At 44.2% G+C, this 17850-nt stretch overlaps 1 protein-coding gene across 2 annotated transcripts in view; it reads right to left on the bottom strand.

Annotated features, from left to right (window-relative positions):
- Window positions 1-6310: 6310 nt before the first annotated feature.
- The window catches only part of LOC140398453 (neurabin-2-like), a 282584-nt gene continuing 271044 nt past the window's right edge, over window positions 6311-17850 (bottom strand). For both annotated transcript variants that reach the window (XM_072487146.1, XM_072487147.1), the window contains one exon: window positions 6311-10552. In XM_072487146.1, the coding sequence (XP_072343247.1) occupies window positions 10499-10552 (54 nt within the window). In that variant the 3' untranslated portion in view covers window positions 6311-10498. The remainder of the gene's footprint in view (window positions 10553-17850) is intronic.

Raw genomic sequence — 17850 nt, forward strand, 5'->3', positions numbered from 1 at the left:
AGTCATTGACTATATTCAAGTCTGAGATCTAAAGACTATCAGGTACCAGGTGGATCAAGGGATTTGAGGATAGTGTGAGAAGGTGTTCTTGAGGTAGAGGATCAGCCATGATCCTACTGAACGGTAGGACAGGCTCAAAGGACCAAATGGCCTACCCCTTCAATTCCTTATGTTCTACAAATGTGTCCATCAGTAGTAGGTGATATTCAATACAAATAATTGCATGGTAAAGAGATTTGGGGATTGTTAGCAGATGCCACACTTAGCAAATCACTGCTGTGCAGCATAAAGCAAACATTTACAGATTGCCAAATTATATTACTAAGTCAGCTGAATAAATGAGAAGATTTTGTGCTAAAAATGTGGAGGTCTCTGGTCAACCCCGCACCTTGTATATACTTTATTTAATCCTGGTCACCAAGATAGAAAGGAGATGTGCAAGCCAGGGGGGGAGGTGTGTGGATGAACCAAACAGCTGATCACTGTGTTACCAGAAGAGTGAGTTATCACCAAGGATTGGGGAAACTGAGGTTTTTTTAGCCTTAAAAGAAAATGATCATGAGAGGAGCCTATACAATTGAAGGGGACATTGGACAGTAAAGATAGAGCACTCCTTAAAGATTGGCCAGGGTACAAGGACAGAGATATGGATTAAACTGCTGAAAAGATAATGTAGAACAGACCCCAGGAAGAACTTTTTGATAAGATTCATTCATGAGACAGACACTCTAATGGGGACAGAGGCTGATGCCTCCTAGAAATAAGTACGAAGTCTTACAACACCAGGTTAAAGTCCAACAGGTTTAGGACAGTTGGTAGGATTTCGCAGGCCAGATGGTGGGGGATGAATGTAATGCGACATGAATCCCAGGTCCCGGTTGAGGCCGCACTCATGTGTTCGGAACTTGGCTATAAGTTTCTGCTCGACGATTCTGCGTTGTTGCGTGTCCTGAAGGCCGCCTTGGAGAACGCTTACCCGGAGATCAGAGGCTGAATGCCCTTGACTGCTGAAGTGTTCCCCGACTGGAAGGGAACATTACTGCCTGGTGATTGTCGCGCGATGTCCGTTCATTCATTGTCGCAGCGCCTGCATGGTCTCGCCAATGTACCTTACAATACTACGCCAAAGCGTGGTACATTGGCCTGCGAAATCCTACCAACTGTCCTGGCTTGACACAATTCACACCTCTTTAACCTGGGGTAACCCCATCTCTGGATCTGTAAATATTTAATCACCTGCTAATGGTCGCATTCCAAGCATTGTTTGGCATCTTTGAATTTGTCTATATATATGTTTCTGGAACATACCTCTTCATTCACCTGAGGAAGGAGCAGCGCTCCGAAAGCTAGTGACATCGAAACAAACCTGTTGGACTTTAACCTGGTGTTGTAAGACTTCGTACTGTGCTCACCCCAGTCCAACGCCGGCATCTCCACATCCTAGAAATAATATATGGGACTCCTAGCTGGGAAAGTTGTGCAGGTCTTGGGGTGAAGGTTCTTTGTATGAATGCTGTTGAAGTGGCTGGTTGAACGTTATCCAGTGGAAGGTTCACTTAGAATCATAGAATCCATACAGTGCAGAAGGTGGCCATTTGGCCCATCGAGTCTGCATCAACCCTCTGAAAGAGTATCCTACCGAGGGGAACTTCCCCGAAATCCCACATAACTGTAGGACACTAAGGGGCAATTTAGTGTGGCCAATCCGCCTAACCTGTATATCTTTGGACTGTGGGAGGAAACAGGAACACTCAAAGGAAACCCAGGCTGACACAGGAAGATTGTGCAAACGCCACACACAAGTCACCCGAGGTCAGAATTGAGCCCGTGTCCCTGGCGCCGTGAGGCAGCAGCGCTAACCGCTGTCCCACCGTGTCACCCTTCTACATTAAATTATTCCTCCCTCTTGTGGGAGAGCTGAAAAGCCAGGAAAACCCACGTGACTAATGCAGTCATGCACAAGTAGCTCTGGGATATTAGCGTGCACATGCCCAGCTATTTGTGCTAGTGGTCCACTCCTCTCAGTAAATGTGATCTGAAAGTGGAATCAATGTTAAAGTGCACAAAACAGATGCATTTGAGGAAAACGACACTACGTCATATTAGCATAAGTAATATGTCAAAACTCTATTTATACACAGCATCACCAGATTTAATGCTTTCTCTTCCATGTATTTTATATTCTGCTCACTAAGGCAACCTATAGGGCATTTCATTTCAAAGTTCTATTGGTTTTATGTATTGCGATTGTAGCCACGTAAAATGGCTGCGTTCCGATTAATCTGGCCAAAACCCAGTTTAAAATGGCGAACCCGAAAGACTGCTGGGAAAAGCAGCTAAGAAGACACAAGCAGGCAGCTGCAGACAGTATTGCATATTCAGCTCTGGGAAGTTAGCCCAGATCGATACTCAGGGCTATCAACAGCCCATCAACCCAGGTATTTGCAGTTGCATTCAGGACTGTTTGCAGCCCATCTATTCAGACATCCACAGTTAAATTGGCTATCCCCGGGAACAATTGCAACATATTAGCAATTGAATACCGGGCCAGACCTGTCGGCGCCTGCAGTGGCCGAAACAAAGACAGGTGAGCGACCACCCCCCCGATCGAGGAATCGCCTCACCATTGGACACATCGACCCCAGAGATTGGGGACAGATCCAATCACTTGGGACTCAGGGTCAAAGGCTGCCCCGGGAGGCGGGAAGCCCCTGGGCCCTATAAAAGCGAGGGTCCAAGTTCAGATCTCTCTCTCTCCTCTTCGCCTGCTCAAGACCTTCGCAAGAACAGCAACCGGCAACAGTAAGTTTGAATCCAGCGATCGCTATCCGGTAGACACCTAGCCACCGACCTGTAGCAGTCTTTTGAATCCCGCGGGCGAGATCTGATTGGACAAGCCATTCGTTTCCCTGACCTGGTGGGCTCTTCCTAAGTTAAGTATTGGCCAGTAGTGATAGGTTTATTATATAGAAAGTAGTATTAGGGTATTAATATTGCTTGTTGTATATAATAAATGACTGTTGTTTTAATCCTTACTAAGCGGTGTGCTGTATTATTAATCATAACCTGAACATGAACCACGTGGCAGTATTATAAAGATACCTGGCGACTCATGAGCAAAGGTGACGTAATCAGAGCAAATAGACTAAGGTTAAAAAGAGCAACACGATTAAATAAAAAAATATTCATGAAAAGATTCTCGCTATAAATCCTGTAAAATAATATAATTAGAACTTTAGAACTATAGCATATTTGCAAGATTACAAGTGTGCCAGAATAGAATCTTCATACAACACAGGCATAAATGTGTCTCTTCAACACATCAGCAAAACAACAAAAGTTTTAGACAAGTGTGGGCTTTTGTGACGGTCAGGAATAGGCACAGAATTAACACCCTCGCCATATAAAAAAAGCTAACATCAGTAAAGGTGACCATGAGGCTACCAGATTGTCCTCAAGATCCATCTGGCTCATTCATTGTTCCAACAGATTCAAGATGGCTCCTGGACCGTCAGTTCTATGTAGCCTGTTTTTTTATGTAACTGGACCTCTTGATCTTGAGTCCATGCATGTGTACGTTTTAGTTGCTGCTGAAGACACAAGCCTATCAATATTTCCATTTTTGCTCTTCTACACTCATTAAAACTTACCCCTCTGACTAAGCTTTCAGTCATCTGACCTCATAGCTACTTATGTGACTTGGTGTCATACTTTGTTTTATAATGCTTCCGTGAAGCATCTGGGGCATTTAATTAAAGGCACTATAGAAATGGAATTTGTATTGGCTTTTAGAGGAAGAAATCTGCCTTCTTTACCTGATCTGACCTTATGTGAGGTTGACTCTAATCTGCCCTCTGAAGTAGCCCAACAAGTTACTCAGTTGTGTTCAAGGTGGCTCACTATCACCTTTCAAGGGCAATTAGGAATAAGCAATAAATGCTGACCTTGCCAGTGACGCTTCACTTACCACGAATAATTACAAAATTATCTGCCCTTAGCTGGCTATAAGAGCATCAGTGTTGCATAGTTATTAAAATGAGGTGAATATTCATGAAATTGAAGCGTGTAAGGTTAATTCAGGTAACCAGCTGAGTTTTAACTTCAGCCGCTTATGAACTTGGGGACAATCAAACTCAAAAATGGCTGTCCTGCATGCCCACAGTTGTTAAATTTACTGCAATGTACACTACAATAATAAAAGATGGAGCCATTATGTCACACAGTAGTTTGTTTAGGAACATACAATGGTAAATCAATAGCAATATTTACTCAGCATCATAAAATGATCAATTAGGAATACCATCAAACAACAATAATAAGATATAAATCGGAACATCATCGGCTCAATGAAGTATTCAGGTGCGCTGTAACTTGAGCATAACTTGTTTAATAATCACACTGATAAACTCTAGCTGTCTTCACATTTGAACTGCATTATTAACATGCATATTTACAGGATAGTGCCTCCCAGAATTTCAGCAGTTGCTTTGTCGAGTGCTTATGTCAAGCTACAGTTAAGTAGCTTGCTTTCCGCTACAGATGCTAACATTATCAGTGGTATCTTTACCTGATTTTCACTCCATTTGAACCAGCCAATTTTCCATCATTGGCAGCACCATGATCCTCAAAACAATTGATAATTGAAAGATGTGGTTAATTCAAGTTTATAATATCACAAATTGATTAAAAAAAACATTTTTAATTACACATTTCTGGTTTAAGACTCCATTTTGTGTCTTGATACATCACAAGTGTAGTGAGAAAAAAAGGGACCTAAATACTGATCAATCTCCAAAGGCATGGAATCCACCCAGAAGATCCACTTCCAGTTTTTGACAAGGTGTAAATTGTTGTCTATCCGTTTAATATTTCTATATTGTTACAGCAAACATGGTTCAGACTGAGGTATTCACTGGCTACATTCACATACTTTACTATTAACTGTAATATTCCCACCGTTGTCGAATGTTATGGCAACAGAAATGCAAGTCCTTAACGGACTTTAAGTGTCCAGACAGAAATAGGCAGGGGAGGGCTGACAATGTGTTTTGCCTCAGGCGCCGAAATGTGATATCACTCCATTTAAATCAAGCATTTGTATTATGCAGGAACAATGTTAAATTTCTTTGTATTTATTATTTATTGATCTCGCCCCCACCCCAGAACCTACCAATTTTATTCTGTTTTCCTGCCTCTTTTCCTTAAGTTGCTAACTCATGCCAGGGTCTGTTTCCTTGAGTGTCAACGGTCCTTCAGTACCTAGCTCAAGTAACCATTTTTTTATATGCTAGCTGAAACAATGATCATTGACAGGGTATTGTTTTCATCAGGGAAGCGCACCAAAGGAACCGGATCCTGTCCTCACCAGATGTCCACATGGATGCGTTTCCTATAGAATCTGCTGGATAGTAATTTGTAGGATGGCTTTGTCTAATTTCTAAGTGTATTGGCGTTATGAACATGTGTGAGGATTTCTTCCAGTTGATATTCTTAATTAATCGTAGACTCTTTCATTAATGATTTTTTTATTATCTTCCTCCAACTTAGGGACTGCAGAAAGGGTTTGAACACCAATGCAAAAAACGAGCTGCTAACAAGGATTAGTCTGCTCTGGGTAACACAGGGCTGTCAATCCTCTATCGGTTATTGGCGGGTGTAAATTTCACCTCCAAAATCTACAAAAAATCTTGTGAAGTTGTGAAAATCTTATAAAGCCAAGAGTAAGTCACCTTTCACAGGAATGAGAAACTCGAATTGTATTATGTTCCCCCCTCCTTGGCCAATTACGGTGCACCTACCCCAACGCCGGCAGAGATCGACTAACTTTGCACAGATCCCGCATTACAGACCATGGGGTTTTTGCAATCTGCGATGCTTGGTATCATTCAAGGTAGCACCCGATGAGCTATTGCCAAAGCTCTTGTCATCATATCTGTGGGGCTATTTAATTGTTTTTGTTGTTCCCCACTCCCCGTATGACATACCATTTACTGATTGAAGGGTGAGTACTTGTAAGCCGTTTCCCATGTTGCTCTTCAACAGGCTTTGAGTGCAGACACCAATGCAAAGCAATTCCCTCCTTGTCAGTGCAGCACCCATCAGCGACTTCCCCGTGACCTTGCCAGCCCTGTATGTGGCCAGCTGCAGTCCCTTTACATTTTCTTTCTGCTTTAATCCCCATGCTAAAAAAATAATTTTAAAATCCAGGTCTTAATATTAGTGCAAGTGATACGTCACTTCCCTTAGATGATGAAACCTAAGCAAGGACGAACTATCTCTATGTATTATATACTTAAAAGGGCACATCCTACAAAAGTATTGTCAACTTTATTCTGTGCTGTTTGAATTCATGCTACACTTCAAAGAGAAGAAATGAGTTCAGACATGTTTAATATACATTCAAAATAAAGTAGGTTTTGAGAGATGACATTCAATTTCAACACAGGGCAGAACATCATGAGGAGCCTAAATATCATTAGCAAGACATCCTGCAAACATTAAGAACTCATTGGTTCCTGTGATATTCTTGAAACAAAACTTTATATGGTCCTCACTATACTACTTAGGAATCCATTGGACAAATTTAACCATAGTAAAAAGAAACAGAAGATTAATAATTTCATATAAGCTAGATAATACCTTTCAACAGGAAATTTAATTGACATTCAGCTAACATGGTTAAAAGCCATAAAAGAAACAATATAACTTTGCTGAAGTTTTTATACATTTCACCAAATACACTTATCACATATACACAAGTGAAATCAATCAATCCCAATAAAATCTCAAACAGTGGGCACAAGTTTTGTGCAAACAATTTTGGCTGCTGAAACCACTAACCTAACAATCTAAGAACATCTGTGTATGCATTTATCAAAATCCCAATATGGCTCAGTGTTTTCCACCTCTTCCTCCAACTGAAGGAGTAATTGGCAGGTCGAAACAAGAATCTGAATTGCGTTTGACTACGTAGATCGCTGCTTGAACTCTGTTCCACATGTTTGCCGGCGAACTTTCACCGAAATATTCAGCAAAATCAAGAGGCATATTTTTTGTGCTCATCAAGGTGAGGGACGTCAGCGCCATTATGAATATTTTACTGCACTTTGCACCCTGTATTAACATGAAGCCTTCCCAGGACATGGATAAGGTGCAGAGTCATGCCTGCCTTCCACGGTTACTATGATATACTTAACCGTGCCCTCATTTTGTACATCGCCATCGCTCATTTGCAATTTAATGTTAATTATTGCTGAAAAATCAGAAATGGGCTCAGGACGCCCAATGCCATTTCACTTTAAACCCCAGGAGGCAGGGAAAGGATGTTTTCATTCTATCAGGCCTGGGCATGACTCAAAGGACAATCTGACCTCTCAATACACCATCCGCTTCCTTCTAGCATTTATTGTCCACTTTATTGCAGGTGGGAAACCACAATTTATAAGCAACAGCACTTCGTAAATTTTCTGTTTCTAAAAGGAAAATGCTTTTCTCCCTCAACACCTCCCCCCCACCCCCCAGCAAGTTCCCTTCTTTGTCTAGAAGGGTCAACCAGATCAGGGTGCACCTATAATGTTGCTAGCTGTCCTTCACTGAGGAGTGTTAACAGATTACAACGTCCTTCCCCCAATGGTTCTGCTGACCACCAGGAAAATTAATATCTGAGTGTAACGACATTCAAGTAAGAACTATGAAATTATAGTGGAAACTGTGATTTGAACTTAGGCTATCGTTGGATCTCCAGTGCGTTGGACCCCAAGAGATACTGGCTGCCTTTTTATTCTAATGTTTTAGTTGGCCTTGAGGAATAGCATGGCAAACACTCTGGGATTGATGTTATGGTCCCAATGAGGTGACTTGAGTGGATAACATTAGATCATTTACCTAACCTTCTAGGTCACTTGAGCACCTCGGTAATGATGTGCAAAAAGGTGCTAGGCAAGAACTAAGGGCACCAGCAGTCAGTGAAGGGCTGTGCTACATGGACGATAATGTGGCGTGGATGAAGAGGGCGTCGGGGCACTGACAGTGACAAGAGCCGAGGGGCATGAGGGCAAGCTGGCACAGGCTTGGAAAGGCACCCAAGTCAGGACAAAATGGATTTAAAATAAAATGGTGATTTCCATTAGTTCTCTTTTGAAATGGGGGCAATTTCTAATTTGGTTGCTGTTTTTGAGGCCTAATGAAGTTTATGCACTGCTGATGTTCAGACTCATGGCACCCTTTCTATAGACCCTCTGCATTGAGGTGCAAAGGGTACGATTAGCGTTAGAGGACTCATGCCTTCATGCCCAATAATAAAGAGATCGGGGGCTTACCATCTGATTTCAGGCCTCTGTATCTTTAGCTAGTTATTTACAATAGTCATCTGATTAAACACTTAACTTAATTAAATTTAACTGATTGAAACAATGTCTGCAGTCTATATCAACTAAAACTTTAGCTTAGATGTCTTCCAATTTTATAGCCCTCTAAGAAGCTTCCTGTTACCACATACACTCTCTAGAGCTGTTACATTCAGTGACATCACCTCATGCTACAAAAAGAACAAATACAGTACACAGATGAGTAAAAAACGGTTGATTGCTGAGCATTTTCTGGAGGAGCTTAACAGTTTTATTATCAATAATCAATGTAGAACTCAGCTATGTACAGTACTTGTTGGGTATCGCATCTGGTAGCATTAACAACATGTAGATAATGTCTGAATGTAAGATACTAAATGCACAACCTATACCTTTGGAAGGTGGGCAAGCCAAATGTCACGCATATCACATGAGCTGGTACTGAGATTGGGTCAAGACGTACTGGTAATGGGTGGAATGGTACCCATCCGTTTAACATTTCAGATATAGCAGCTGTACAAATGGTACAGCGTTCCATACAAACAGCAATCACCTCCACACCACGCCATATGTACACACTCTGGTGTTAATTTAATTAAAATGTGTACATGTATCTTCACTCTTGCTGGTAAGGTAACAAGCAGGAAACACGTCTGAGTGTTATTCAGCTCTCTGAAGAGACAAGTGACTCAAGCCATCTGTTTTTATCCTGGTTATGGAGGTACCAACCCCCCCCCCATTTTACCTTGATAAACAAGTGGTCATTCATAGCATTTAGCACATTACAAGCAAGTTGGAGGATTGTTTTTTTTTTCTAGGATATAAATCTGTGATGATAAATGGGTACAACGAGTTAAGTTTGATTCTAATAGATATCCTATGCTGGAATGGTTTGATATGTATGCTCCTTGCACTACCATCCTCCACCCTGCGGAGAAGGCATTCAATCACGACATCAGACTCTTTAGCGTCTGTAATTCACAGCTCTAGAAACTGGTCTGGCCATGTAACAATCTTTTTTCTTTTTACAGTGCAGCTCTGTCATTTTTTTTTGTTCTTCTTACATTTTATACTACAAATTACATGGATTCAGCTATACATCTACACAAACACTCATCTTCGCTTCTGTACATATGAAATGTCAATAAGTGGGAAGATCTACCAAATATGGCACAATGAAGAATAATCGGAATGAATGATAAAGCTTGGTAGATGCAAGACAAGCAGGGAATAAGGAAACAGATACATTAAAAAAAAATAACAATGCAATTTTTTCAGTATCCCAACACCTACTTCATTAGTCCATTACAGTGACCACTATTCAACTTTTCATTCCAAGTTTACTATACAAGGTGTTTAATTTTACTTCATATTCACTTGTTCAGTAACAAATTAATGAAATTTCGTTTATTTTTTTGAAATTATATGTCTAATAACAATCTTCATTAAGACAGGTACTGGTCCCATCACACCATGTAGATATAAAATGACACCACCACTGAAGTGAAAAAAAAAATCATTGTTAATATGATGCTTTTCATTACAGAACAAAAATTAATTAAAAATTGAATAGATAAAATAATTATGGTTTACACTGATTTGCAAAACGAATTCACAGATGCAACAAGAAAAAAATACACTACTGGTTTAACCTGCCTTTGATTTTACTTGTTTCATTCTCACTCATGACAGAACAGGTTACACCACCTTGTATTCTTAAAGTAATAGGTCACCAAAGACTTGTAACTAACATCAACCTTGCAATTTACCTTTGTATTAATGATGCCTTGGAGGAACATTCATTTGTTACAACCTTTCAATTTTTTTTTAATAACTAAATAAACTGAATGGGAAATTACTAGTTCTGTGGCTTGAGGAGCAAGTTCAACCCTAGTGCAGACCAGTTCATTGCAGCCCATTCCTACTTCACCGAGCAGCTCTGATTTGGCCATCTGTTTGAAAGTGACTTGGCAAATTGTTATATGTAAGACAAGAATGCAAAACTTCCCTTAAACACAATTCCTTGCACTGAGTGCAACTCGTACAAACCTTCCAGCAGGAAACAAGCAGGATAAATGTCCATTTCTTAAAGCCTGTTGCTCCTGCATGAAGGTTCTGTTTAAAGTACAGGTGATGGAAAGTCATCTTTGCACCTAAATTGCATTGGAATTTTTCATTGACTCTAGACTTGCCTCCAGTTCTGTGACCTGCAAAAAAAAAGGTATAAATTGGAAAATATGCACAGAACAGAAATAAGAACAATATGCAAACATGTATACACAATAATACTTTTAAATATATGGGTGCCCTAATCCCAGTACTTAACTGGCTGATATTGGGAGAGGGGTTTGGGGAGCAGGATTACATGTGCAGGATCATTTGATTTCCTAATGTTGACAGAAATAGGTACTAAGGTATTCCAATCAGTCCCTCAAGTCTGCTTCACCATTAAATTGGAACAAGGTTGACATCTGTGTCTTATCTCTATTAACTTGCTTTGGTTCCATATCCCTTACCACTATAAATAGATGTCGTTAGCGTTTTTGAATAAATGCCCCAACAGCCTAGATCTAATTTTAAGGTCAGGCCCATTTATTCTGGACTTCCCAACACAGGATATAATTTCTCTGCATCAGGCCTATGAAAGGGAGGTTTCATAAATCAGACGGGCATCGCGCCACCCCAAAGGTGCGGAATCTCCGCATCTTTGGGGGCCAAGCCCCAACATTGAGGGGCTAGGCCGACGCCGGAGGAATTTCTGCCCCGGCAGCTGGCGGAAACGGCCTTTGTTGCCCCGCCAGCTGGTGCGGAAATGACATCCCCGGGCGGCGCATGCACGGGAGCGTCAGCGGCCGCTGACAGTTTCCCGCGCATGCGCAGTGGAGGGGGTCTCTTCCGCCTCCGCCATGGTGGAGACCGTGGCGGAGGCGGAAGGGAAAGAGTGCCCCCACGGCACAGGCCCGCCCGCGGATCGGTGGGCCCCGATCGCGGGCCAGGCCACCGTGGGGGCACCCCTGGGGCCAGATCGCCCCGCGCCCCCCCCCAGGACCCCGGAGCCCGCCCACGCCGCCTTGTCCCGCCGTTCAAAAGGTGGTTTAATCCACGCCGGCGGGACAGGCAATTTATCGGCGGGACTTCGGTCCATCTGGGCCGGAGAATCCAGCGGGGGGCCCGCCAACCGGCGCGACCCGATTCCCGCCCCCGCCGAATATCCGGTACCGGAGACTTCGGCAACCGGCAGGGGCGGGATTCCCGGCACCCCCCGGCGATTCTCCAACCCGACGGGGGGGTTGGAGAATGACGCCCATTGTAGCCGAAGGAGGAGGGCCCCATGAAAATTTAAACATCTCAATTATATTACCCATTAAATCTTCCATGCTCAAGGATATCAGCCCCATCTATGCAATCTGACCTTGTAATTTAGCCCTTTTCACCCTGCTATCATTCCGATGAAGCTGCTCTGCATCCCATCCAAGGCCAATACATCCTTCCCGAGGTACAACACCTCGAACTGATCTCGGTACGTTGGATTTGGTCCAACCAGAGTTTTATACAACACTGGCATAAATTTCATAAAAACCGCAAGAATTGTTCCTACACTTTTCGTATGCTGGCCAATAGGCTGTCTGGATTTAAACATTTATCTGAGCCCAAATGTTACTTATGGCTCCAGTCGTAATTCAGTTTGAGTGAATTACCTCGTATATGGCAGTAGAATTACAGGTCTTGCAGCAAATTGGAATGAGCTATTCACCACTAAGATATGGGTGGGAGAAATTGTAAAATGTTGTTAATTCTCCTGTTCTGAATAACATATTGTTTGACCTATTCATGGAAAATGTATGTATGATGCCAAATTGTACTGTTTACAGTAACAAGGGAGCTAATGGGTTAAGAATGAAAAAGGCGTGCTTCCCGCAGAGAGCTGCTGCTTGCTAGTTTGGTCCTTGATGTCACGCAGTTAGCAAACAGCACAAAAATAGCGCAAGCGAGTCTGGATTAGATGACCAGGCCTATCGTAGTTCAGGGATCAGATACGTAGGTCACACGTGGGCAGCCCTGAGGGGATATGAAAGTAGGGACCTTGGGGCAGACAGCATCACAGGAGGAGGAGCTAAGAAAGAGAAGTCATCAAAGAGGACCAAGGACAACGTCACCTGTGTCTGGCCAGCGATTCGAGGAGCAAGGATGGAAAGGAGCTTGTCTACTGTCACCTACTGTAAAGTATTTTTGCTCAATTGATTACTTGATACATTCTGTTAACATGTTGCCCCAAATTCATTGTCTGTCGTCCTTTGTCTTGTTCCAAGAACTCGATTCACCCAATCAAAGAATGGCTTTTGCACAGAAGGGGGTTATTCAGTCCTTTGTGTATGCACTTAGTGACATTCTCCCATCTTATCCCACTGACCTTGCACATTCTTCCTTTTCAAATGTCAGCCTAGTTCCCTTTTGATGGCCTTGGCTGAACCTGCCTTCACCACACTCTCAGACAGTGCATTCCAGACCTTAACCACTTGCTGTGTGGAGAATTCTTTTCTCATTTTGCTTTCGCTTCTTTTACCAAACACTTAAATCTCTGCCCTCTCACTCTTCATCCTTGCATGAGTTGGAACAGTTTCTCCCATTTATCTGTCCAGACGCTTCATGATTTTGTATACATCTATCAAATCTCCTCTCAGCCTCCTTTTCTTCAATGAAAACTGTCCCAACTTCTCCAATCTATCTTGATAATTGAAGATCTTGGGACCAATCTCGTGAATCTTTTCTCCATTCTCTCCACTGAGAGGCGGCGCAATGCAACCGGTAGATGGCGGGAGATCCCACTTCTGGGATCTACCTGGCTCGCCATGCCTCGCGAGACCTAACGGGATCTCGCGAGACGTCACAATGTGAATCCGGCCCATTGTGGGTGGGATCACTTTCTGACAAATAATAATCATCTTTATTGTCACAAGTAGGCTTACATTAACACTGCAATGAAATTACTGTGAAAATTCCCCAGTCACCACATTTCGGCACCCGTTTGAGGGAGAATTCAGAATGTCCAAATCACCTAACAAGCACATCTTTCGGGACTTATGGTAGGAAACCGGAGTACGTGCAAGAAACCCACGCAGACACAGGGAGAGCGTACAGACTCCGCAGAGACAGTGACCCAAGCCGGGAATCGAACCTGGGACCCTGGCGCTGTGAAGCAACAGTGCTAACCACTGTGCTACTGTGCCGCCCAATTCTGCAAATTAAAATGAGACAGTTAGTCTCACTCTAATATGCATTCCCTAGATCTACCCAAGCTGTGGGATCTAACTCCCTTGTCTTAGAGATCTTGAGCAAGCGCTGTTCAGTGCTGGCAGACCGGCACTTGTGGGGGACTCCCAAGGGATTGGTGGCCCCCAGGTGCATGTCCTCTGGACAGGGTTCCAGCTTGGCACTTCCCAGGTGACACTGGCGGGGGCACTGCCAAGGTGGCATTTTTGCGCAGCAGTGATTGGGGCGGGGGTCCCTTGCATGGAGGTGGGGATGTTCAGGGGAGCACAGGGACCCCCTTATAGCTAGTTGGGCCTTGGGGAGGGTCGCATTGGGGGCTTGAGAGATCGGGCGACATTTAAAAATGGCGTCCTGATCTCTCGCTGCAGTGAGGAGCTCTGGCGAGTGGCAGAGCTCAGTGCAGAAAACGGAGCTGAGTGCGGCCTCGTCGGAGAGTTCCCAGCTGAGGCCCCTGATCTACCTGGATAGGCACTGGATGTTGGATAGCGGGGTGTTTCTTGGCACTCAAGCACTGGGAACACCCGGCTAACCTCGCGTACTATGGGACTCTGTCCCCATTCAGGTAGATCGTGCCCATACTCTATCTTCTTCCATCGGGCAGGAGATACAAAAGTCTGAGAACACGCACGAACAGACTCAAAAACAGCTTCTTCCCAGCTGTTACCAGCCTCCTAAATGACCCTCTTCTGGACTGAGCTGATTAACACCACACCCCTGTATGCTTCACCCGATGCCGGTGTTTATGTGGTTACATTGTGTACCTTGTGTTGCCCTATTATGTATTTCTTTTCTTTTCTTTTCGTGCACTTAATGATCTGTTGAGCTGCTCGCAGAAAAATACTTTTCACTGTACCTCGGTACATGTGACAATAAACAAAATCAAAATCCTCCTCACAGCTCATAATGCTTCCACGTTTCATATCATCTGCAGATTTTGAAATTGTGCCCTAATTACCAAGTTCCAGGTCATTAATATCAGAAAAACCAAGGGTCCCAACACTGACCCCTGGGGAAGCACGCAACACACATTCCTCCAGCCTGAAACATATCTATTATCCAGTTCTTGCTGTTTTCTGTCACTCAGCCAATTTTGTCCCTATGTTGCCACTTTCCCCTTTATCCCCTGAGCCATAACGTTGCTCACAAGTCTGTTGTGTAGTACTATATCAAACACCTTTTAAAAGTCCATGCACACAAGATCAGCAGGATCACCATTGTCACCCTCATTGTCACCTCTTGAAAAAACACCAGCAAGTTAGTTAAACATGATTTCTCCCCAAAGAAATCGAATCCATGCTGGTTTTCCTGAATTAAACTGCCTTTGTCCATGCGACTATTCATTTTATCCCAAATTATTGTTTCTAGAAGTTTCCCCACCACTGAATTTAAACTGAGTGGTTTACTTGCTTTGGCTTATCTTTACCCCCTTTTCTGAACAAGGGTGTGTCGTTTGCAATTCTCCAGTCCTCTGGCACCACACTTTAGAACGACTGGAAAATTATGATCGCGTCTCCGCAATTTCCATTCTCACTTCCCTCAGTGTCCTTTGAGACATCTCACCTCGTCCTGCTTCCTTATCAACCATAAGTACAGATAACCTATCCAATACCTCCTCTTACCAATTTTAAACCCTTTTAAGTGTCTGAACTACATCCTCTTTCACCATAGCTTGGGTAGAATCTTCTGCTTGGCAAAAACAGATGCAAAATATTCACTTACTACCTCAGCAATTCGCTCTGTCTCCATGAATAAATCTCCTTTCTCATCACAAATTGACCCTACTTTTCTTTTTACCACCCGTTTATTATTTATATGCTGAGGAAGACTTTGAGATTCCATTGTGTGTTAGCTGCCAGCCGCTTTCATACTCCCTCTTTGCTTCTTTTATTTGCTTTTTCACTTCCCCTCTGAACCTTTTATATGTCAGCCTGGTTCTCAATGGTATTTTCTATCTGACGTCTGTCATAAGCATACTTTTTCCTCCTCATCTTAATTTCTATTTTTTTTCCTATCCAGGCAGCTCTGCATTTGTTTGTAGTATTTTTCCCTTTTCAGGGAATACATGTCGACTCTGGCTAAACTATCTCTTCTTTGACGGTAGCCCACTGTTCAGCGACGGTTTCTCCTGCCAAGTTTTAACCTTATTTTTTTTTGTTACCCAGATCCATTCTCACCCCATTTTTAAAGGGTGCCTCGATCGCAAAGTTCAGTTAACGCCTCCGTTAAGGTCCTCTCGTGAGATTTAGTGGCCATGACGGGATTCGCGCCCACGGCGAACGGGCCCAGAAAATCGCAGCTCATGTATCCAGGAATATATTAACATTAACCTTTAGTGTCACATGTAGGCTTCACCTAGTCCTGCCATTTTTTGAGCCAGGTCTCTGTTGTAGCCTCTACGTCATGGTCTGTATGAAACTTTTGTCAGGCCAAACCTAGAGTACTGAGTGAAGTTCTGGTTGCCATACCATAGGAAGGATGTGATTGCACTAGAAAGGGTGCAGAGAGGATTCACTAGGATGTTGCCTGGGCTAGAGCATTTCAGCTGTGAAGAGAGGCTGGTTCGACTGGTATTGTTTTCCTAAGAGCAGCGAAGGTGGAGGGGGGGACCTGATTGAGGTGTAGAAATTATTAGGGGCATAGATAGGGTAGCCAGGAAGAAACTCTCCTCCTTCGTAGAGGGGTCAATAACCAGGGGACATAGATTTAAGGTAATAGCAGATGATTTGGAGGGAATTTGAGGAAAAATATTTTCACCCAGAGGGTGGTGGGAATCTGGAACTCACTGCCTTAAAGGGTGGTGGAGGCGGGAACCCTCACACCATTTAAGAAGCATTTAGACGAGCACTTGAAATGCCAGAGCTTACAAGGCCTTAAACCAAATGCCACAAAAAGCCATCAGAATAGATAAATGGTTGATAGCTAGTGCGGACACGATGGGCCAAAGAGCCTCTTTCTGTGCTGTGTGACTCTCTCCCTGAATGGTCTTAAACTTGAGGGTGACAACATTTCGAAACATGCGCCGGGATTCTCCGAGCCGCCACCTTGCTCGGCACAGGGGCGGAGAATGGGCATCAGACCCGTGATCGGGTCCGACGCCGCTGCTGCAATTCTCCGGCGACCGGAGAATCGCCAACTGGCCGAGTTCCGGCCGGCGTGGTTCACTCATGGTTCACTCGGCGGGAGCTCGGAGTGGCGGCTGCGGACTCAGTCTGCGGCCGCCCTGGTGGGGGGTGGGGGGGATCCGTCACTGGGGGGTCCTCCAGGACGGCCAGGCTCGCAATCGGGTGCCACCGATCGGTGGCTGCGCGTGATTCCGAGAGGGTCTATATTGTCGGGGCCGGTCCGAGGTGTGGGGCCGCTATGTTGCGCGGACCCGCGGCCGGAATTGCAGAGCCCCGTATTGGCAGCCGGAGCTGCGAGGATCACTCCGGGGCCCTGCAAAATGGAGAATCACTCAGGACTATCTTCAGGAAAGTCCAGAGTGATTCGCACCCGTTTTCTTGCAGGCGTGGGGACACAGCCCATTATATTTTATTTTCCCTCCAGTGTTATCGTGCAGGGCGCAGAGCTTGCTGAGTGAGTGCTTGCTGAGAAGGGGAGTGAATAACAGGTAAGCTCTTTCTTTCTTTTTCTTTTTTTTAATCTAGAGGGGATAGCAGGGAAGGTAGTTCAATGTTCCTCCTGCAGAATGTTTGAGGTGAGGGACGCCGTCAGTGTCCCTGCTGATTTCATCTGTGGGAATTGCACCCATCTCCAGCTCCTCAGAAACCGCGTTAGGGAACTGGAGCTGGAGCTGGATGAACTTCGGATCATTCGGGAGGCAGAGGTGGTCATAGATAGAAGCTTCAGGGATGTAGTTACTCCGAAGAATAAAGATAGATGGGTGACGGTGAGAGGGGCTGGGAGGAAGCAGTCAGTACAGGGATCCCCTGTGGTCGTTCCCCTTAGTAACAAGTATACCGCTTTGGATACTGTTGGGGGGGGGACTTACCAGGGGTAAGCCATGGGGTGCAGGTCTCTGGCACAGAGTCTGTCCCTGTTGCTCAGAAGGGAAGGGGGGAGAGGAGTAGAGCATTAGTCATTGGAGACTCCATAGTTAGGGGGATAGATAGGAGATTCTGTGGGAACGAGAGAGACTCGCGGTTGGTGTGTTGCCTTCCAGGTGCCAGGGTGCGTGATGTCTCGGACCGTGTTTTCGGGATCCTTAAGGGGCGAGGGAGCAGTCCCAAGTCGT

The sequence above is a fragment of the Scyliorhinus torazame genome, chromosome 21 (assembly GCF_047496885.1).
Source record: "Scyliorhinus torazame isolate Kashiwa2021f chromosome 21, sScyTor2.1, whole genome shotgun sequence".
Taxonomy (NCBI): Eukaryota; Metazoa; Chordata; class Chondrichthyes; order Carcharhiniformes; family Scyliorhinidae; genus Scyliorhinus; species Scyliorhinus torazame.